This window comes from Silene latifolia, chromosome 4 (genome assembly GCF_048544455.1).
Source record: "Silene latifolia isolate original U9 population chromosome 4, ASM4854445v1, whole genome shotgun sequence".
In the NCBI taxonomy this organism is placed as follows: Eukaryota; Viridiplantae; Streptophyta; class Magnoliopsida; order Caryophyllales; family Caryophyllaceae; genus Silene; species Silene latifolia.
The window spans coordinates 31,952,033-31,974,747 of NC_133529.1; the positions used below are offsets into that span (position 1 = coordinate 31,952,033).

The following is a 22,715-nucleotide window of genomic DNA, read 5'->3' on the forward strand; positions in this document are numbered from 1 at the left end:
CTGCTCATCAGACCATACTTCTATTTATTCAAGAATTCCTTACACTGTAGACTTTATGTCGAATTTTTGAGGCATTAAAATTTATGTCTTATGAATCGGGTTTTGCTAGGATCAATGGATTCCCTTGGTCTGATGACAGTTCTCTGAGTAGCTATAAGGCGCATATTTTAGTTAATAGTTGCTTAATTTCAAACAAGTGGCCAAGACACATATTATGGGCCTTGTTTGTTTTGTTGTTTGTTGATATTGCCTATATATCATAAACGATTAGTCAGGGGATCTTCAACTTTCTTTCAGAATACATACGACAATTATCTTAGCCATGAAAGTCATTAATTATTGGTACACACGACATGGGTTCGAAACCTTTTCAGTATCAAACCTGCGCTTCTGGCTCGCTTTACACAAACTTCCTTTCATAAATAAGCTAAAACTTTTTTTTGGTCTCTTAGAATTTACTTGTGTATTATCAATAGATGAACTTTCTGTGATCCGATGCTGGATGCAGTTTGAATTTATATGATGAACAGCTTGGATACAAACTGTCAGTCGTTGTCATATTATAGCCAGATATTTGGCCAGTAGATTTTTATGATTTCGTGTTATCAGGGAAGTTACTTTTTTTTATTAATGCATGTTTTGCAGCTCTCCCCATCGGAGAATATGCTGTTGTGACCCTTTCCCTATTCTTTGGTTTGAAGTCAATTAAAGATGCATGGGAGCTTCCTGATGTCAAAGCGGAAAACAAGGAGGGTCATGAACTTGATGAATATGCTGAAGCGGAGGAGCTTGTGAAGGAGAAAGTAAGTAGCCACATCTTTCTTTTGAAGTATTATCTTATCACTATTCTGTCTTACCTTGTGCCATTTATCCAAAATACTCAAATGATCTCTTTAATCTGCGCAAGTGGGGTAAGAGTATTTATAATGGGTAGGCTGGAGTATAAAGAAATGGCTAAGACGGACAAAAAATGGAATACATAAACAAATGATTAAGACAACGGCATTAGTAAAAAATTCTGTGCCCAACTAAAATAACCAGAAAGGAAGATTTTAAAAAACTTGTAATGCTTTGGATTGTTTGATTCAATGTTTTAAATGGGCAGACATCCAAGCGGCTGTCAAATCCTCTTGAAATTGTGTGGAAATCTTTCAGCCTTGTGTTCTTCGCGGTGAGAACTAAATTTCTTTGACTTTGGTGTAATTCTCGACTTGATTAGCTCAATGGCTGTAATTTTGGCCATCCTGCACAATCTATATGGTTTAGAACATTCTCGGAGTCGTTCATTTTGCAACTAATTACATACGAAGTTTATCGATAATACCAAAACATTGACCAACTAACAAGAAACCAATTGATTTAGGCAAAACGAAGAATCAAGAATCATAAGAACAGGAAAGCATGGCGTCAAGAGCAGAGGCACCACCATATCCAAGTACAGCCAAGATCTCTGATTCTCCTTGTTTTACTCAATACTCTGTTTCTCTTAAATGTAAACCCTTTTTTTCTCTTTCCATTTATTTTACAATTTTTCGTATTTGTTAATTATGTCGCGAAGTAGCTCTCATTCGATGTAGTTCTCGATGCAATTTTTATCTTGAGTCATTCGAAAACAGCCTTTTTGTGTTGCTAACTTAGGTGTAAGACTGCTCCGACCCCCTTAGCCTGCAATTTATTTTTATCTTAGGTCATTCAGAAACAGCCTATTTGTGTGTTAATATAAGTGTAAGACTGTCTACATCCGACCCTCTGGCATTGATATTTTGTGGCTTACGGGTTATCTAATTAGATGATGTTTAAATGTCATAAAGTAATAAAGGTAATTACTTTTGTATTGTTAATGAATTTTTTCATATGGGTAGTGTCTGGTGGTCAGTTTGATAGGCTCATGAATAATAAACTTGATGACTACATTTACGGGTAGTTGCGCAAAAAGAATAGTCGATTTTATGTGAAACTGCCTTAAAATAGGTATTGGTGGATGTTGGTATAGCTATTGATTTATCTCAGGGTTACATATATGGGCTGTTGGGTTATTTGGGGTCATACTCAATGTTTATTATTCGTTCGTCAACAATTTGTGGAAGAAACTCCTATGTTATAAGCTCAATTTTTCTTTTTTGATCGAAGAAGGTCTTTTGGGTTATTATTATTATTATGTTGTTCACATAATCGAGTTGAATTTTTTTTGGTTCTGTTGATGAATGATGAAAAATGGGTTTTGGTGAATTCAATAGGTTTGGAGCAGTACAACTCAGACAAGAGCAAATGTCAGGAACACTTTGATGTATACAAGGAATGCAAGAAAGAAGAGGTAATCAATAATACTGCTGTTTCTTCTTGATTCTTGTAGATTATAGCATCTGTTATGTTTAACATTATGTTGAATGTGGTCCGATGAAAACTTTATGCCATGGACTTTTGTGCATTCCTGGAGTATTTCTTAAGTAATGATATCTACTTTCTCTTTGTTTAATTAATTCGTGAGAGGGGGAAAGTTGACGAGAAGGTAGACAGTATTCACTATTACTTGTGAATGAGCAGCTAGAAAGGTCAGGACGGAACTTAACATAAATTCTAATTTGATTACCAAACACAATCTAATTTAACCCTAATGTGTGAAATATTGGTAATTTATATGATTTTACCACTATAGTATCATGTTCATTTTATTTTTAGACCAAAGACTGTGATGTTTTAACTCACAATCTATATTATTTAGACTCATCTATGAGTATTCTAAATGGATAAATTAAAGTGTCTAAATATTGTGAGAAGTGCCTTATACGAGAGTTTTGAATGTCAAACATGTTGAATGTTAGTTGATATAGAGTAGAAGTAATACAAAGTTCACTTTTGGACATTATGTTTATTTGCCCACCATTAACTATAGCAAAGAGTTTAAAAGTAATACTAAAAGAAATGTTAAGCCTTGTTCTTACGCATTAAATATTACTTCCTTTTGTTCTATTTTTAGATCATAGAATACTTTACTCTACATTGAACCCGACTTTTTCTTCTGCAGAGAGAAGAGCATAGTCTGAAAAACGAAGTCTTGATAAATTATCCTGCTCTCCAGATAATTACCATGAAAAAAAATATTCACGCCTTGTATAACGTAGTTGACCAGGGTAGTTGACCGCTGAGTTGTTTATGAACATATGCACCTGTTAAGAGGTGTAATATGTTAATGTTGGTGTTTGATTTAGAATATGTTCTCTGGATTCTGTTATCAGTGTTCAGCTCACAAAGACGTAACAAACTGTTAATGTTCTATTTGAGACGTCCAAGGCTGTTAACTTGACGCGGCCCTTACCCGACAGGTTTTTTTTTTTGTCTTTGTTCGCTGGTTTTGTACTTGGTGAGAATTCAGGGTTTTTTATAGTTATTTTGTATCCCTTTATTGGTTTGATCTTAATACAAAAAAAAAATCAAATATTTTACAAGCATATCTCTTTTAAGAATATAACTTTTTCCTTTACTTTGCATCAAATTTTGACTGTTTTGGGGGAGGACAAAGTTGTGTAGCATCCTATGTTACTCCGACACTTCATTTAGCTGCAATGTCGAGTGTCCGACACCTATCGTGTCGGTGTCGACACGACACTTTGACACTTCATTTTAGACCAAAAAATTGAAAAATTCGCACAAAATAGCCATATCCGACTCTCGGCACGTGTCAGACATGACACCCGTGTTGGAGAGTTGGGGTAACATAGGTAGCATCAAGGTTAGAAGAAGAATTGGTTTCAATATATAGGGAGAGAAAAGAAGCTGATGAAAGTAGTAGTAATGTAAAGAAATACACTTGATCATGCACGTTGTAGAGACTGTCATTTTCTATTTCAAAGGTATGATTATTCGTGCTTGAGGCTTTCACATTACACAAATTAAAGCGACAAAGGTAATTTCCTTAGATTTAGTGATTTACTCTGCATATATTAAGGTTTAATGATAAATCTATATCCTATGAGATAAAATTTACTATTACTCTGGCCTGAATATGAAGTGATAAAGCAAAATTACTGGCTGAACTGTCTATACTTCTTATATTGTGAAAAAACGGTCGAAAAATGCAGCTTTAATTTTCATTACGGGTTAAGGCTCTTTGTGTTGATACACCAACAAAGGTTAAGGCTTATTATAACCCGAGTCATCCGACTGCCCTTTATCTCACCAGAGAAATAGCATTGATTGTATAATTTGTACTTTCCCGATAATAACATTGATTTGTTAAACACCAGTTTTGAAAGTGAGACGACTTTAAACTGCCAGAATGACAGAGGGATCTAAACAAAATTAGCCATAGAACAAGGTAAGCTTTTATAAATTTCTTAGTTGTTTGATTTACAGTCTTATTTCTCCTTTGTTGCAATTGTTGACAATAAGCTGATTCGTTCCCTTTGATGAATTTCATATAGTTATTGTCAAACTATTTGCTTATGACCCTTGCAATGTAGCTGGGGAGGGGTTGTAGGAGGAGGAGAACGGTAAAAAGGACCACACAACTGTGACTCTTGAAGACTTGGGGCGACGTTTTTTGCCGGAAAATTAACACTTACGTAGCTAAGTGATCCTTTCAAATGCCCTTAATGTGTAGCAGTATAGGACGGTTGATAGCAGTGGTTAATTTAGATTTAGTAGTGAGGAGAGTAATGAGTGTAAGGTAAAATAAGGAGTGGTAAGATGCAACAGTGAAGTCTGACTTGTGGGAGGTTTTTTAATAGTATTTATTACACTAAAGGTTTTGTCAGATCAACATGTGGAAGGAGGCCTTACCTCTCCACAATGGGTTGTTTAGTTTTTGCTTTTCCATAATATCTATAATACTACGGATTTTTATAAGCTAAGTACTCGACCGAGTAGAGCCTACTCGGCCGAGTAGTGTCAGGAGTGTAGTTTGTTTGGGTTCTGCCGAGGAATACTCGGCCGAGTATGGTGAATACTCGACCGAGTAGAGGATACTCGGCCGAGTATACACTTTACTCGACCGAGTATCCGGCCTGACGAGTATTATTTCCGCGATTTTGGTTAAAATGATTAGAGGTTATATATCAGCGTTCGTCAGTTTCTAAAATCATTTCTCCCCAAAAACATAAACTACGTTCATTATCCTCTAATCATCTTCATCAATTCCAAGTCAAAGGTTGTCGATTGTGGGTTCTAGCATCTCATTCCGTGTCAATCGCCGTAGTAAGTGTCTTATACTTGTTCATCTATTGTCATTCTTATAAGTTAACAAACCCTAATTTGGTTAATTTGGGAGTTTAGGGTTTTGGTCATCATATGTCGTTGATTGTTGATTATCGTTGTTGTAGGTGATGATGTGTTACTAGTTGTGCATTTGTATGATTGATTGCAGCGTAGCGGATTGCGAAAAGGTAGGGTTTCCTACTCGATTCATCGTTAATTGATTTAAAACGTGCTTGTGTTGTAATTGTTGTTATCTGTTGATCATCGGAGTATGGGTGTTGTGATGACGGTGGTGATGTGGTTGTGTTGTGACGGTTGTGGTGTTGTGGCTTTTGTGATCTTTGTGGTGTTGTGTGATTGTGGTGGAGTCACTTGCGGGAGTGGCTTCACACCCTAGTTCGCCCTCCGTGGAACCCGTCACGGGAGGGGATGTGCACATTAAGGGACGGGGATTGTTAGTCGCTCGTTGATGAAATTTGGACTTGGTGGGGATGGGCTGCGGTCACCTTTGGCGGAGTGGATTACCTGTTGCGATGGGTAATGGCAGGCTACACACTTTGGTGCGTAGTCGGTTACTATGGAGGATGATGATCGGTTACATTGTTTGTTTGTCTTACATTGATTGAATGGTGCGACCCGTTGTTGTTGTTTTGTAAAACTGCGGTGATCCATTCGGGGATGGTGAGCAGACTTGACAGGTGTTGCATTTGGTGAGCTTGGGCGGTCATGGGGAAGTCGTCATCACCAGTTGTAGTGTCACAGTCATGAGTCTTAGCTATGATTTTGTAGTTGTCCTCAGTTGTATTCACTTTACTGGTTTTGGTTTGGATTTGGATTGTTGTAAACATTAATACTTTACAGTACTTCTAATAAATATGTTTAGGACGGACGCTTTTGATATATACTAACCTCGGGCAACCGAGATAGTAACAGCCTTTCATGCTTGGGTAGTCCTGGTAAGGTACCTTGGTATGAGGGGGTGTTACAAAGTGGTATCAGAGCCGACGATTCCGGCACCTAAAACAAATGAACCCAATGAACTTAGGGAGTCTAAATAAAATGAACCCGGGAGAGTTGTTTGGAGCTACCGCAAAGACTTGGGAGACGTCCGAAGTCGCACTATGGCCCTCACAATCTCAAGCCGGTCACTGTGGGGAATTTGTTGTGAGTCTTTTCGATGCGTGTGTGTGGTATGTGGAACTTGAATGGTTGAATCATGTGAAAGGAAGTGAGATATGTGGAAACATGTGTAAGACATGGTGAAACTTGTTGAAACGGATTTGGTATGAAATATGTTGGCATGTTAAGTGTTTATTATGTGGCTTTCAAAAGGGTAGTGGAACAAGCGTACATAATCATGATGATGTTAATGCTTGATTGCTGGTAGTAGCATATGGTTACGGGCAGGTGTCTATATACATGAACGTATGATAAGAGTTCACTTGTATACTGGTTTCTTGAAGTATTGAGTTGTTTTTGTTGCCTTATGTATGTTCAAGTTGTTTTGGCTTAGGAAACTTGATTTGTATAAAGATCGATTACGGAAGGGTTGTCTTAAAACTGACATAAGTCTAGTTCTAGAAATGATATTGCTGTGATTCCAAGTTGAGGTGATAGCTTGTCCTCTTACGATTCTAACGATAGGTCACACGCCCAAAATGACCAAGTAACGAGTGAGATATGACTGTTTTACGAAAACTGGACGGTGCTGAGAACTGCGTCGATACTCGACCGAGTAGTCCCTACTCGGCCGAGTATCTTTTATACTCGACCGAGTATTCCATATTCGGCCGAGTAATCTCTCTGTGATAATACTGTTTAGCGTCTGGAGTCATGAACTCGGCCGAGTAGTCTCATACTCGACCGAGTAAGGTCTACTCGGCCGAGTATTCCCAATACTCGACCGAGTAATCCTTCTACGACAATTACGTTCGCTTCTGGAGTCGAAAACTCGGCCGAGTAATATAGTTACTCGACCGAGTATCCTGTAATCGACCTAGTATGTTATGTACTCGACCGAGTACCTCAGTGGGCGGCTATTTTGAGTCGGTGGCTATATTTTCACCTTAATTTTGAGTCGGTAGTTATGTTCTTACCTTTGTTTTAAGTCGGTAGCTATGCTCTTACATTGTTTTGAGTTCTAGGGTATGTACACATGTACGTTTTGAGTCTTAACGCATTCTTTTATATATGTGACGGTCTTGATACGTAAGTTACCCAATGTTATGATAAGGAGAATGCCGGCTTGTAAGGAGTACGTGTTGGATAGAAAGGACATGAGTTATTTGTGGTCGTGAGGGATAGTGGAAACAAAAGAGAGGGAAGATTGATGAGTTAATCGAGATAAAGAGCATGTTTTGTGAGGTATGGTGAGTAAGATAGTCGTGTGTTGAGTAATATAAAAGTAAGTACATATATGGGCAAAAGTGGTGTAAGTTTAAAGAAACGTGAGAATTAAAGATTGAGGCGAGGGATACGACTAGTAGCATATTGGGATGTGTAAGGATTTATGGAGGGAAATGGTTAGGATTGTGTTGGTTAGGATTATGTGTGATGAAAGGTCGTTATAGAGGGACGAAAACGAATGATGCGTAATGAGATCGAGTTATGCCGCGATGGGTAGATAGTGGTTGAGTTTGGGAATTTGGAATATATGGAGGTGAGCCTAGTGTGAAATTCCTTGGACAATTAACGGCATGAGGTGAACTTTGGGTTCTAGAGATACGAAAGGGAGATATGATCTATTGAAGAGTAACCGTTGGTGTGTGGACTTGTATGTGAGAAGGGAGTGTGAGAAGCGAGATGAGAGGGGATAAGTAATAAGGAAAGAATGAGAAGAAATTGATATGAATTAATGGAATGTGAGTCGTGGAGTAACAAGAAGGTAATCATATTACTAAAGGGTTAGGTAGAGAAGGATGTAGATGATTTATTAATCGTTATTATTGGACGAAAGTAAGTGAGAGAACGTTGACCAAAGTTATGGGACATGAAAGTAAGGAATCATGGAAATGTACGATAGCCTCACTAGAGGGTGTGAATTAATAGTTATATAGGAGAGCAGGACGATATGTTAGCCGTGAGTTTCGAGGTATTAAGGGAAGAAGAAGCTGGTAGAGTGTTTGCACGATCTGTGATTGTGGCGGAGAGTTAGGTAACAATATGATAAAGGATAGAATTGGGAATAACGTTGGGGTAAATTTTGTTGATGGATTTGATGTTCGTTATTTGGGATGCTAACCAAAGAGATGAAACGGATTGTGATATTAAGAAGTGATAGTAAGAGAGTAGTCACATGAAGGATGTTGTTGTCATAGTATTGTCACTAGTGGTTGAGGATGATGTTACTTTAGGGAAGCTAGTTGTTCTAATGAGGTCGATTTTGTAGAGACCAGATTGATATGTAGGGTTGTGAGAGAGTATAAGATGTGGTCATATGAGACGGTTGTTAGTAGTTGAGTATTAATGGTATGGTTACATTTGGCAAGGGGTGATGGTTATGCGAATGGGAGAATATGTTATGAGGGGTGTACGAGTTAAGCTCGGGTAAGAGGTAACTTTTATCAGGTGGTAACTTACGTGATCAGGATTGACTAGTTGGATGTGATTATGGGTCTATGATGTGTATAAATGTTTGTGTGAGGTTCCGACCTCACGAGAAGCGGTATGGTGTGATAGTCATAAAGTTGTTATACGAATGTTTGTGATATATGTTGGGTACGACAATCTAATGAAATGAGGTTCAAAAGGAAATAATTTGATTGATCTGGCATGGATAGTTAAAATCGTATGTGTATTGATGATACATGTTTATTCCGTGAAAAGGTATGGATGATATGCATGAGATTCTTGTATGTTTATTTCGTATAATATGTGTTATGATCGAATAAAGCAGTTTTGAGTAAGTTTTCTTGTCCGGAGAGTTATACTGAGTCAGTGTTTGTGGGAATTATATGTGGGTGTGATGTGGTTGTTGTGCCTTGGGTGGTGATCCGGGCACGGTAATTCGTGTTGTGATGCGGACATTTTTCGCACTGCGGTGCGGCGTTGTTGGTGACGATGTTGCGATGCCATCACCGGTTGTAGTGGAGTATACGAGTGGTGGTTACGATTTGAGTTTCGAAAGTACTGGACCGATTATGCATAGATTGTTGTTTTTTATTCTTGTTGTTTCTTGTGAGTTTCGGTTAGACATGTAGACTGTTGTTTTGTTTGTTGATGTTTCTTACCAGTTTCAGTTTGGGAATGAGGGTAGAGTATGATATGAAAGAGAGTTGTATATGTTTTCGTTGTTGTCATGGTATAGTGATATTCTGTTGATGGGACACAGTGTTGTTACAGTAATTTTGATCTTGTTCTAGATGAGGCTTTGGTAGACATGGTAATGACAAGTGGTTCGTAGAACATGTGTGGTAATGATCTAATATATGCAGGTGGTTCATAATCCTTGTTGAGACAGTGAGTGTACGGTGTTGGGTAATTAGTGTCGTGTTAAGTTATGTACGAGTCTTGCGGTAATGAAAGAAAGGAACTTGAGGATCTAGTGTGAGTGTACGTAACAAGTGTGGATCGTGAGTTATGCTTTTGGAGATAAGAGTTTTATATAGTTTATATAGAGAGGTATGTCATGTCGCGGTAATGTGGAAGAGTTAGAGTGTTTGTTATGATCAGGATTGTGTGGTTTTGATTAGATGGAGCGCAGAATGAGTTGAGGTATGAAAACTGTTTAAGAGAGCCTTGGATATAGGAATAGTAAGTGTTTAGATTATAGGCGGGTATCTTTCACATGTGGTGGTGATAAAGATAATGAGAGGTATAGCTAAGGACCTAGTATTAGTGAGTTACGAGGACGTAACATGTGTCTTAAGAGGAGTAGGATGCGACAAAGAGCGTTTGAGGGTTGTGCATGTCGTAATATTACTGGACGTAGAGTGTTGGTGTAGCATAAGGAATGGATGGGTACATATAGTGGTTGATAGTGTTAAAAGGCCATGGTTGTGCTTGTAGTAGTTCGATGTTTAGGAGTGTGAGAATTTTTTCGATAGTGTTGATAAAAGTGGATGATGATATTTATGAGTTCGAGAGTTTTGGTAGCTGGATGATGATGTTGATGAGTGTGAGTAAACTTCGAGGACGAAGTTCCTTTTAAGGGTGGTAGAATGTAACATTCCGTTTTGATGGTTGATCTTCTTTTGTGGATTGTCTTGGTATTGAGTGCTAGTGAGTGTTATAGAAGTGAGACAGAGTTGGCAATATTATATTGTGGTTATTAATTCGGTAATGTTATGGAGTCAGTATTGGGAGCCTATGCTATAGTTGAGACGATATCGTGAGCCATATGGTGGAATGAAGAGTGGTTTGTGGAGTTAGTGTTAGGTGTCCAGGTTTTATAGGTTGGGTTGGAACTTCGGGGACGAAGTTCTTTTTAGGGGGAAGATTGTAATACTACGGATTTTTATAAGCTAAGTACTCGACCGAGTAGAGCCTACTCGGCCGAAGTAGTGTCGTGGGAGTGTAGTTTGTTTGGGTTCGCGAGGAATACTCGGCCGAGTATGGTGAATACTCGACCGAGTAGAGGATACTCGGCCGAGTATACACTTTACTCGACCGAGTATCCCTTTGACGAGTATTATTTCCGCGATTTTGGTTAAAATGATTAGAGGTTATATATCGGCGTTTCGTCGGTTTCTAAAATCATTTCTCCCCAAAAACATAAACTACGTTCATTATCCTCTAATCATCTTCATCAATTCCAAGTCAAAGGTTGTCGATTGTGGGTTCTAGCATCTCATTCCGTGTCAATCGCCGTAGTAAGTGTCTTATACTTGTTCATCTATTGTCATTCTTATAAGTTAACAAACCCTAATTTGGTTAATTTGGGAGTTTAGGGTTTTGGTCATCATATGTCGTTGATTGTTGATTATCGTTGTTGTAGGTGATGATGTGTTACTAGTTGTGCATTTGTATGATTGATTGCAGCGTAGCGGATTGCGAAAAGGTAGGGTTTCCTACTCGATTCATCGTTAATTGATTTAAAAGCGTGCTTGTGTTGTAATTGTTGTTATCGTTGATCATCGGAGTATGGGTGTTGTGATGACGGTGGTGATGTGGTTGTGTTGTGACGGTTGTGGTGTTGTGGCGGTGTGATCTTTGTGGTGTTGTGTGATTGTGGTGGAGTCACTTGCGGGAGTGGCTTCACACCCTAGTTCGCCCTCCGTGGAACCCGTCACGGGAGGGGATGTGCACATTAAGGGACAGGGATTGTTAGTCGCTCGTTGATGAGCTGGACTTGGTGGGGATGGGTGCGGTCACCCATCGGGCGGAGTGGATTACGTTGCGATGGGTAATGCGCGGGGCTACACACTTTGGTGCGTAGTCGGTTACTATGGAGGATGATCAGTCGGTTACATTGTTTGTTTGTCTTACATTGATTGAATGGTACTGACCCCGTTGTTGTTGTTTTGTAAAACCTGCGGTGATCCATTCGGGGATGGTGAGCAGACTTGACAGGTGTTGCATTTGGTGAGCTTGGGCGGTCATGGGGAAGTCGTCATCACCAGTTGTAGTGTCACAGTCATGAGTCTTAGCTATGATTTTGTAGTTGTCCTCAGTTGTATTCACTTTACTGGTTTTGGTTTGGATTTGGATTGTTGTAAACATTAATACTTTACAGTACTTCTAATAAATATGTTTAGGACGGACGCTTTTGATATATACTAACCTCGGGCAACCGAGATAGTAACAGCCTTTCATGCTTGGGTAGTCCTGGTAAGGTACCTTGGTATGAGGGGGTGTTACAATATCTTCGTTAGGTTGTACTGTTCTTCTTTAGGCTAATATCATCTTATTGTTAAGTTTCCATGAACGAGGATATTATACTAACTACAAAGAATATAGTCGCTTTAGCAGTCCAGAGTTGATATTCTCAGAAGCTGATTGTAGGTGTATTATTATTTAACATTAGCAAAATTGTGGTGTTTCTGTAATTTTATTCACCCGACTTTTTTTTTCAAGAGTACAATTGAAAAGGACTAACTTACTCGGTTTTCAAAACGAACATTTTCGAAATATTTTATTTTAAGGGTCATCTGAATGCTTTAGCTGTAAGATAGGCTGCATATCATCACTTAGGTACTACCGCGTTAAAGATATGTCTATCTATACATAGATATAACTTATAAGGCTACCCACATCTTAACTTCACACATCTGAAATGGCACTCACTAATCATCACATACAGGAGGACGTTCAATTGCGAAGTTTCTTATGGCATTGGCACATTCCCTATAAGAGCATTCACCACCGATGCAGAGAAGATCTTTTGCATGCTGACCAGAAATATTCAGGATGAAACAATTGGTATGCCTCTACGATTTACATACCGTCTTACTGAAAAATCAAGCAGAAAACAAAAGGTTCCTTGATCCTCTTCCCAGAACCAAAAAAAAAAAAAATTACAAAACAGGACTCATGCTAACAAGTAAATGTCATTTGTGCCGGGAGGCGTCAGAACGCTTAAATCAGTCAAAAGTCTTCTCCAAACATCACCTCTCTCAATTGAAGTTGTCCCAAACACAACACTTTTCATGAGCAATGTACTGCAATGGATTCTAAAGAAAGTTGTTGATGAGCCCCAAGAACTTCCCAGATCACCAGGCCAGGAAAGAGTCCAGAATCTTCCTACATCACCGTCCAACAAAAAAATCGCCAAGGACATTGGAAATACTACCCCTAACCCTAATACCCAAAAAAAGACCGGGCAAGATACAACAGATGCTGATAACAAACAAATACCTCAGCCAATAGACCCCTACCGACTGAAGTCTCGAGACTAATTTCTGTTAAAATTGAAGGAACAAAATCAGTAAATCCAAAAACATCAGAACCAGAGATCGCCTCTAATCAAGGGATCACATAACCCTACACCAAATGCAATGGAGCACACCAATGGAAAGCAAACAGCAGAAGGATCTTGGCCATGATGTTAGCAAACCACAGGCAGTACCTTCAAGAACCAAAGTTTCTATGCAAGGTCACATGTATATTATAAACTTAGGCAACCTCAGAGACGTTCTCGGACTACGAGATGGACATCTATTTTTGCACCATGTGTAGGAATCCGACCTAAAACTATGTAGTAAAAGCCACTCTTAGTCTTTTGGGAACACACATGCTTACAAAGCTAGGTGTTCCGTTCATAAGCAATACGCTATTGCTTTTGAACACACACTTACATGTATTATTCACCTTTTTCCCAAACGGGCATGAAGAACTTGGCTCTTCCTTCATTTTACTTGTACACGTATTCTACTGCTATGCTTCCGAGTTATAGCCATTACGAATCAACCAAATTGGGGCACCGCGCTCGTTAGGACGCGGTGCAACAACTAGTATGAGCTAAAAGCCTAAAATGCATCACCCATATTCCGTCGAAAAAATTCTTCAACATAGGTTCGAAACCCGTTTTATAATACTTGCCTGAAATTTGCAACTGAATATCTGAAACATAGTACTCCGTACATAGTTTTGTCTATTGAAATTATTATCATGGTCACTCAGCCATGGAAGTGAGCTAGGGTTTCCAGTTTACAGAGCTCGTGAATTGCAAAACAACAACAATTGATGCAAGCAATCAGGTTTATTTTTCTCCAATTGCATAACCCACATTTCTGATTCTCCAATCAATTGTTCATATTTCTCTATTTTTAGTTCATTCGAAAGTGCAGGAAAACTGTGTTCAATCATTGCTAAACTATGGAAAAAGCTCCATCTTTGGTGAATTTATGTGCTGTTTCTCTAAGAAATTACATTCTTTATGGTATATTATGTCTCATCTTTTTCCCAAATTATATTCTCTATTGTTTTGTAATTTGTACAGTAAAAATATGAACTTTAATTAAAATTTCAAGTTTTTTTTTTTGTAGGGGATGACGATAATGGGATATTGCAAGGTGTTTATGAATTGCCCACAGAGTTGTTTGATTGCTTGCTTAATCAACTCCCTGCTTTAGCTCTCCATAAGTTGCAATCCCAAATGTTAGTATCTTGTGTTTTTCACTTCATTTACAGTTTACTGATGATTGTGATTTACATCGTAATCATCTTCATTTATGTGGTTCTTGAGTAAGTAGCTCAGCTTTTATAATGTTCATGTTTTGGTTTTATGGTGATGGATAATATTGAGGGTGTTTTTTAGGTGGTATAAGAAGTGATTATATGTATTCTCGCGTTATTATTATTATTATTTTTTTTTTTTTTTTTGCGTGTTTTTGGTTGCAAAAGACAACTTTGTGCCAAGTTAAAACCAATTTGTTTGTTTAGTCTATTCAAATTAGTGTTTCCATTTCCAATGGAGCTAAGGACTCGTTAGTCTTTGGTTTTGGATAATGATGAAATCAAGCTAAACGGCTCACTAAACTGGCTGAGCTTCCTTTTATTGTGAAATATCAGTCATTTGATGCAATTCTCGATGCAATTTTCGTTTTGGGTATTGATATGGATAACTTCTATGGTAACTTCTTTGTTGCTATCACTACGTATGCTGAAATATTTTCTTGAGCAAATTAAGGGTATTGATATGGATGTGTATAAGGGTAGTAAGTGTCCGGGCAACAATATGCGGTTTTCTGAATGTTTATGTGCTTACTGTCAGGCCTATTGAAAAGCAGAGTGAATTTTATGAGTATGATTGCTCTGGCACTGGCGGTGGAAGAAAACGTGTAAGGTAAGAGACTCAGAGTAATATAATATTTTTACGCTAATTTAATTTCACAGTTTTCAGCATTCTTTTTCAGATGTGGAAAGTTTGATTTGGCTTGGAAGGCACTATATTACTTGCGTTGGCCGGAAAATGATGAGTATAGCCAAGAGAAGTTATTGGTGAAAAAAATTGAGTTAGAAAATGAAACACTATGTGACTGGCAACAGAAATACTGGGAGATGCATGTACAGAAGTATGACTACGCTATAATATACAATAATTCCTTTTTTGTATTTTTCCGTCAGACAACACTTAACTATTAATCATTTGACGTCTCACATGAACATCAGTTGCTTTGATGCAGCTGCAGAGACAGCTATGCTACCATCGTTTAGCCAACGCATAGGACTAATTGAATTACCTGGTATGTTGATACTTCCTTCCAAGGTTCATAATCATTGATCTTTGAGCAGTTTTTACTTTTTAGTATTGGTTGTGCTGGTCTTATTTGGCATGTGGGCTACTCGTATCAACTTTTGTAATGTCTAATTTTGCATCTGCCTGAATTGTACTGGAAATATGCTTCGATTTCATATCCGCATGGTGTTTTCTTTGGAATAGAGTTCCACTTTATAGTCATAATGCACCTGAGGATTGCTATACAATAACATTCAATAGGTTATAGTCTGAGATTGTTATGGCTATGTACTAGCAAACCTGTATCTGCGTTCTGTCACAATTAACATAGCCTCTTTTACTCTTTCGTTCCATATTTTTTCGGTGTAACTTGGTTTTTGGATCCATTCGAAACTGTTTGTCCTATGCTTAATTGTCTATCCCGTTGCAGGTGCACTTATTAAAGCCATTGGCTATGAGCAGCGAGCAAAATGTTCGAATCGTGATTACTACACATTGGATACTCATTGCAAGGAATTTGGATATTATGTGAGGTTGATGCTTATATGTGTTTTTCTGTGCACTTCATATCCCAGTCCCCATGAAAAAAGTAGATCAGTTGATGATATGATTGTTGTGTCGGTCATGTGAAACTTCATCCATGAATATGTTTCCTCTATGTTCATAGTTACTCCATTATTCCCTCGACCTCAGTTACATAGTAGTCAGATTTTTTTGGGTTGGTTATCAAAATTGTATTTTAAGAACTAAGGGGGCGTTTGGTTAGGGGTATTCAGGAAAGGGAAAGGAAATCAAAAGTATTGATACCCTTTGTTTGTGTGTGTTTGAGCAAAACAATGATTCCCTTTACCCCTTCCTTACCCTCAAACACTTCTATATCCTTACCCCTCACCCCCCAAGGTATCCCATACCCTTTCCTCCTTCACCCAGTATCTCCTCTACCCATCACCCAACACCCACTACAACCGTCAACAACCACCACTTCCGTCACCATGTATGGCCTACCCTCCGGCGACATGTCCCCCGGCGACCTCCCCACCCCGGAAACTGAAGTCCCTCATCGGCGCCCCCATCGAAGACCCATCGGTGATCCCGCCCCTCATGCGAAAATCATCCCACCACCTTTAAAAACACCAAACCCATAACCTTATTGAAAGAATAGCTGGTGGACGAATTTTAATGGCAAATGGGCGGTGGTAGTGTTAGGAGTGGCGGTTGTTGGTGGTTATTGAAAGAATAGCTGGTGGACGAATTTTAATGGCATTTCCTTTCTTGTGTTAACCAAACAAAGAGTTAAATTATCCGTAATCCCATACCTTTTCCCTCATTTCCCTTTTTTGTTTCCATTCCCTTTCCCTTTCCCGTACCAAACGCCGCCTAATTATTAATCATTGGAGGCCTGTGACGTAACAGAAAGTTTGTATGTAGCGGAGGCTAGAATTCCCAGCAATCCTTACATTTCGACAATAGAAACGGGAAAGAGGGAGCAACTTGGGTTGTTTGCAAGAATTTAGTCTTCTTGTTTGCTCTAACTTCTAAAGGCCAGTTTGTAAATTTAACCCTGTAACAACTCTAACATTATTTTGAGTACAGTTTTGAAGTATTATGGTACAGCTGAAGCATCTTAGATTATTTATTGATTCTTGCAGGTGTTTGAGACTTCAGAATGTATTTTTCAGTGTGGAAACTTGTGTAAGTGGCTTACTATTTAAGTATCCTTCCCCATTTCCGTGAAGAATGTAATAAACAACTGCGCCAAAATATAATTGGTTTGCTAGATCATACTCCATTTATGGTCGCTTTTAGCTACACACATGCCTAGAATCCTTGGCCATTAAGCCATTAAGAAAGTAATACGATTTCTTATTTCATGCTATTGAATGAGTTAAGTAATAATCACTATGTTAAAGGATTGTTAACATTATCTATTGTGGCTAGATATATTGCTTACCAATAATTATGTTCTTTGTCAGCATTTGATAGCAAGAAGCAAATTGAAAACGTTGATTCTGAAGAGGATGTCCTCCCAATTGCATGTGAGTTAGATTTTGCTACCTTCCTCCCCATAGTAACTCTGTCTTGCATGGTAATGATAAATATGCTATCCCTTGTAGATCTTGCTGGCTCCATTACAGGGAAATAAAAGCTAAAATCCACTTCCCATCCTAGTATAGGGATATGTTCATTTTCACTTTCAGTTTTATTTGAACCCAGATTACTCCTTTAAGAATGGGATTAAGGAGTAAATACATATCTTTGAGTATTTTGAGAATGGAGAGACGTCTCTCCATACGTTCCATAAAAAGTATCCTTCTAGTGCTTGTCGTCTATAGTATCTTGACTCTGTTATTTCGAGCCTTCGACTCTTTATTTCTAAGCCCATACATGAATCCAACACGACATTTAAGCATACATGTATGAAATCCATACTCGCTCCAATACTTTTCATAGGAGAGACAGAAAAGGAATAAAGTACAAATGATTCGTAGTATAATTCTGTAAGCTTTCTAAAAAAAGGTCTCTTTTTCACTATTAAAACTCTAGATATTGTAACCTTATAATTGAATACTACTATCTGTTTGAAAATGTAACCCGTACCCATATCGGACATCTGGACTCGACTCCAAGCTACATAATGTTGTCATTGTGTATGTAGACTCTGAAACGTAAAATGAAGTGTTGTTACAGACTTACAGGATTGAAATCTGAAACTTTGTTGCCACATAACTGAAACGTCGCTCTTCTTTTTTCTTGGTACTTCGTACAAATATTCCGTGGACTTGCATTGTGCTGGATGGCAACCTAATGATAATATTATGAGCGACGAAGGTGTTGGTATGTGCAAGCAGCTATGTAGCCAAACGTGGCATGGGAAGCCTTTTTGCGGTGTGAAGGGAATGACCTATACTATATGCCATGTATTTATTTCAGGTTGATGGTGTATGCAAGATATTATGCCAACACAAAGAAAATATTGAATTCCTTGAATTTGCAAATTGCAAGATATCTTCATCTTTTGTTGAGGCAATGTGTCAAACTTTAACTGTGAAAGGCACAGAGATGCACGTGATTAAGCATTTTGCTGTGAAATCATCAAAATTTCTTGAAGCAAATCCAGCTTCTCTGTCACCAATGCTTCTCACCTTTATCTCTTCGCGGTATTTCCCTTTTCGTTCCGTTTTTTCAATTCTATATGGTCGTAGAGTTAGTTTATTGGGGTATTTACTATTTAGAACTCTTTCTTTCAGAGGGTCTATGTTGAATTGTCGTCTATCCTCAATGACCCGCAACATTTACTTAAAATGTGAATTCGCAGGCTGACGTTATCCAAGAACATATAGTCTTGCTTCTGAAACTTCTTTCCTTCTGTTTCTAAATGTCTTTCTGGTGCTTACCAGATTTTTGGAGACACTAGAACTTTCTGATGCACATATTGGGAGAAATTGTGCAAAATTGATCTTCTCGACTCTTATTGATGCCTCATCTGCTCTCTCCACGCTTGATTTATCAGACAACAATGTGAGTAGAATTAGCAACCTTGCACATGGTTTAATGTCTTCTTATATTCAGTTTGAAACTAATTGAGCAAACAGATTTCAGGCTGGCTTTCTGATTTTCGGTGTGAAGTTTCAAATAAAGACTCGGCATTTCGAGATATAAGCAAGTGTCTGCAATCTTTGCGTGTCCTTAATTTGAGGTAGTAGGCAGTTTCTGCCATTACCTTTTTTTCTTTTCTTCTTACAATGTTCTCTTCTTCTTTAGGGCATTAAGTTATTATTGCACGATACTGATCATGGAAAAACAATTTAGGTACAACTTAAAACTATGGGCGCACAATGTTTTGTGTAGTTTACACTGCTGTGATCATGCTTTTTTTTGTGGTATCTGGATTTTACTTGCATCATTTGTCAGGAGTCATGACATATGTCTAGAGAATTTCTCTTAAATAATGGTGTAAGCTCTGAGATCTTAAATTATATGTCTAAAATGAATGACCAACTACTCTAAGCCTCCCAAATCCCAATCCTCTCTCCCCTAACTACACATTCACTCTCATATCCACCAATTCAAACTACTCGTGGGAGAGGGGGGCGCAGGAGGTCGCATGGAAGGAGAATGATAGGCTGGGCCGCTGGGGTCAAGACTAGGGGGGGATATATGTGTTGGGTTGATGGGATCAAGACTACGGATTTATGGAGAGATGCAATGAGCTAGGACATTGGTTGGTGTGGTGTTAAGATCACGGCTAGTAATGCCATTTTGGAAAATTTGGCATAAAACTCTTACCAATTATCTAAAGAAAAGAAACGGAATGAGCTAAACATAACATTCCAAAAAAGGAAATTGGGAAGAACGTGTAACTACAGAAAGGTGCAACATTTATTGATTGGAAGAATTATCTTCGTCTCAAATACATTGCTGTCTATGAGGCCATATCTACATACGAAGTATAAACTCTCTCCCCGCATGTTTTTTATTAAATAAAAAAAAATAAAAAAAATGCAGTGATGGTTTTGACTTAACCCCCTTGTTACTGCTCGATACTTTTATGTATTTAATAATGAAACTATGCATCTATTTTAGGGGAAACAATTTGCGGAAAAGTGACATGGACGACCTTAGATTTGCTCTTGCACATATGCCTGTCTTGGAGGAATTGGATCTAGCTGACAACCCCATTGAGGATGATGGAGTCAAGTAAGTTTGTTGTCATTGACCAATTTAGATCGACAACATGCTTAAGTTTTCATGAATTTTCTTGAACATTTCAGGAGTTTAATCCCATACTTTGTCGAGACCGTAGAGCACGGTCCCCTTTCTAATTTAAATTTGAAGAATTGTGAGCTATCCTTTGATGGAGCAACTGGCCTTCTGGATGTGCTTGTAGCATTGAAATACCCCATGACTTTTCTTTCACTGGCTGATAATGATCTTGGAAGGTTAGTAGCAACGAGTATTACAGCTTTCTAGTCCCATGTCTTGGTGTTACACACTAATGCTCATATAAGGTCATATTCTTCTGAAGTCGAATAGCACCAGCCCTTGGGGATTTTCTGTGCACATCTATAAGGTTCCTTGATATCAGAGACATTGGTCTGGGTTCGACTGGTTTTCTTGAACTGAAGATACATATGCCAAATGTGGTGAATCTAACATACATCAACATAAGGTTATTCATTCTCTTTTTCTGATATCTTGTTTATTGTGCTCTCTGCTTTTATTTATTTATATATGTATTTATTATTTATTATTACATTACATTACATTTTTTATTTTCGGAAAAGATGGTCTGACTTTTAGTTTAACAAAAAAAAAAATCCTCCTTTGAGGAAATAATGAAAACTCATTCTGTTAGATATTTAAAGAAAAATCTTTTCGAAAGAGTATTAATATTATATACTCTTATATTGAGAGATTTTGGACATTTAAGTGTGTATCTCAAGATGAAAGAATTTTGGATTTTAAAGGCTCTACTGGTGTTGTGTCTCAAAAGGAAAGAATGACATATAGAGTGATTATTTTCTTGTTGGGTTAGTGATTAAAGATATGAGTTTGTGCAAAATTTTACAGTGAAAATCGTGGCGGAATACAAGCTGCAGAATTTCTTGAAGACCTCATTTCTAGGGCTCAAGAACTTCTTGTTGTGCGAGCAGGATACAATTTGATGCCTCCAGAGTCTTTGAATGTCATATGTTCAGCTCTCGACAACAGAAAAGGTACACCACGTTGATGCTTGTTTCAGTGGAAGAATATTAAGCCCTTGTTTTGAAAATTGCTCTCTCTACTCCTGATACTAATTTTTTCACATTTAACCTGCATTGTAAGGGTTAACCTGTAATTAATAGATTTCCGAATATCCAGTTCCTCAAAGAACTGGAAGGCCCCCCTCTCTAATGCAGAGCTTAGATTTATCCTGTGATAAAATAGATGGTTGCAGGTGCATAACAGCCTGCAGAACAATAAAAGTTAATCCATCTATGTGTGTTTAACAGAATCAAATTTACAGAAACAATAATTTTGATTAGTGGAACTACACGGTCCAATTCTTTGGAGGAACGGGAGTGGATCCTACCTCGATGAAATTACCCTAAACTTCCTAGGTACATGAGTATTAACCGATTAAGCATTGTTCTTGACATGGGACTTCTATTTCCAACTCGATCAGCTATGTAATAAAATCAAATGTCTTGCTAATAGTCTAACACTCTACGTTTCTTATATTATTATGAAGTAATAAGCACAACCTCCATGAATGTAATAAGCTTATACAGTTATACCCACTTTTGTAGAACTCTTTGTTGAGCTTCACTGCTGTGTATCAGGAAAACTTCAACTTATAGATCTGATGGGAAATCACAAGCTTTGTGGGTCAAAACATGCCTCTATACTTGCTGAAATTCAACGCAATGGAGGACCAACGATGCTAGTTCAGTCCTCACCTTCCCAGGAAGCCGCTTACGATGATGACCCGTAGAAGAACCAACTCTATAAGGCATGTCAACCATCCTGTTTCATCTTTTCTCCATCATGTTGTATTAACATTTACATAGCACTTGTTTCATGATTTTTGTTCGTTTATGTAATATTCTCTATTTTCAACAGAAGCGATAAACCACATTCTTTGGATTTGGAATATAATAGAACGATAAAACAAAATGGTTCATCAGAGTCATCTTGATCAACCTTTGTGCTTTTAAGTTTTAACACAGGATAGTACATTCAGCCTCAGTAGCTCATCATTAGCGGGAGCCTTTGTGACGCTGTGGTGACGTCATGTATTCTTATCCGAAATCAAAACGGAAATGTGGGTTTGGAAGGGAATCAATACGTTGGCATTGGTTGGACTTTAAGTTGAAGTAATTTGTGATGAGAAAAAATCTTGCTTTCTCGACAAGGGCGTCATTTGTTGGAGGACCAATAATAATGAATCCATTATCTTAGATTATGTTGTCCTTTTGTTCATCGTATATTCGTATCTCATAAATCATAATTGTGGTTAATAACTTGTGTTGTCTAATCGGATAATTAATTTCAGCGGTCAGATTACAATACAATTTAAGTTGTACAACTTTTTTTTAGGAGAATGAGTTAGCGCGCCACCAAAGTCACACCTCTCGTCGCTACCCTCTCTCACACGTCTGATAAGTGAGGACCCCTATAATAATGGGTGCATGTGAGAGGGTGATATCGAAATTAAATATCATCCAGTGGCGCCATATCATTATGACCTTGCAAAATGCAAAGCTAAATACTTTGATTTCCATCATTTTCTATGATCAATAAACTTTGTAGGTAGGCTGTGTATAGTATCAGAGTAATCATTTACGGAGTATAGTTATGGTTTCCAATAGACACAAAAATGTGTCATTTGAAAACCACGTTTTGGTTACACAAATGCGTACTT

At 38.0% G+C, this 22,715-nt stretch overlaps 1 protein-coding gene across 8 annotated transcripts; it reads left to right on the forward strand.

Moving 5' to 3' along the window:
* Window positions 1-13,613: 13,613 nt before the first annotated feature.
* Window positions 13,614-21,967, forward strand: LOC141653391 (uncharacterized). 8 transcript variants are annotated; one of them, XM_074461134.1, is made up of 17 exons: window positions 13,614-13,829; window positions 13,903-14,011; window positions 14,118-14,229; window positions 14,846-14,917; window positions 14,988-15,146; window positions 15,244-15,317; window positions 15,741-15,843; window positions 16,939-17,002; window positions 17,284-17,346; window positions 18,242-18,468; window positions 18,709-18,829; window positions 18,904-19,007; window positions 19,895-20,008; window positions 20,083-20,250; window positions 20,337-20,480; window positions 20,882-21,027; window positions 21,634-21,967. In XM_074461134.1, the coding sequence occupies exons 2-17, from the start codon at window positions 13,948-13,950 to the stop codon at window positions 21,783-21,785; spliced, it is 1,887 nt and encodes a 628-aa protein (XP_074317235.1). In that variant the 5' UTR covers window positions 13,614-13,829; window positions 13,903-13,947; the 3' UTR covers window positions 21,786-21,967. The 8 variants fall into 8 exon arrangements, with proteins under 8 accessions (XP_074317235.1, XP_074317237.1, XP_074317238.1 ...); XM_074461136.1 differs by having other exon boundaries at window positions 21,652-21,967; XM_074461137.1 differs by having other exon boundaries at window positions 16,960-17,002.
* Window positions 21,968-22,715: the final 748 nt, after the last annotated feature.

Excerpts from the sequence above, each read along its gene's own strand:
- LOC141653391 (XM_074461134.1), top strand. The coding sequence starts at position 13,948 with ATGGAAAAAGCTCCATCTTTGGTGAATTTATGTGCTGTTTCTCTAAGA. Across the intron at positions 14,918-14,987 it reads GGTGGAAGAAAACGTGTAAG|ATGTGGAAAGTTTGATTTGG; the intron begins GTAAGAGACTCA and ends ATTCTTTTTCAG. Across the intron at positions 17,003-17,283 it reads TTTTCAGTGTGGAAACTTGT|CATTTGATAGCAAGAAGCAA; the intron begins GTAAGTGGCTTA and ends GTTCTTTGTCAG.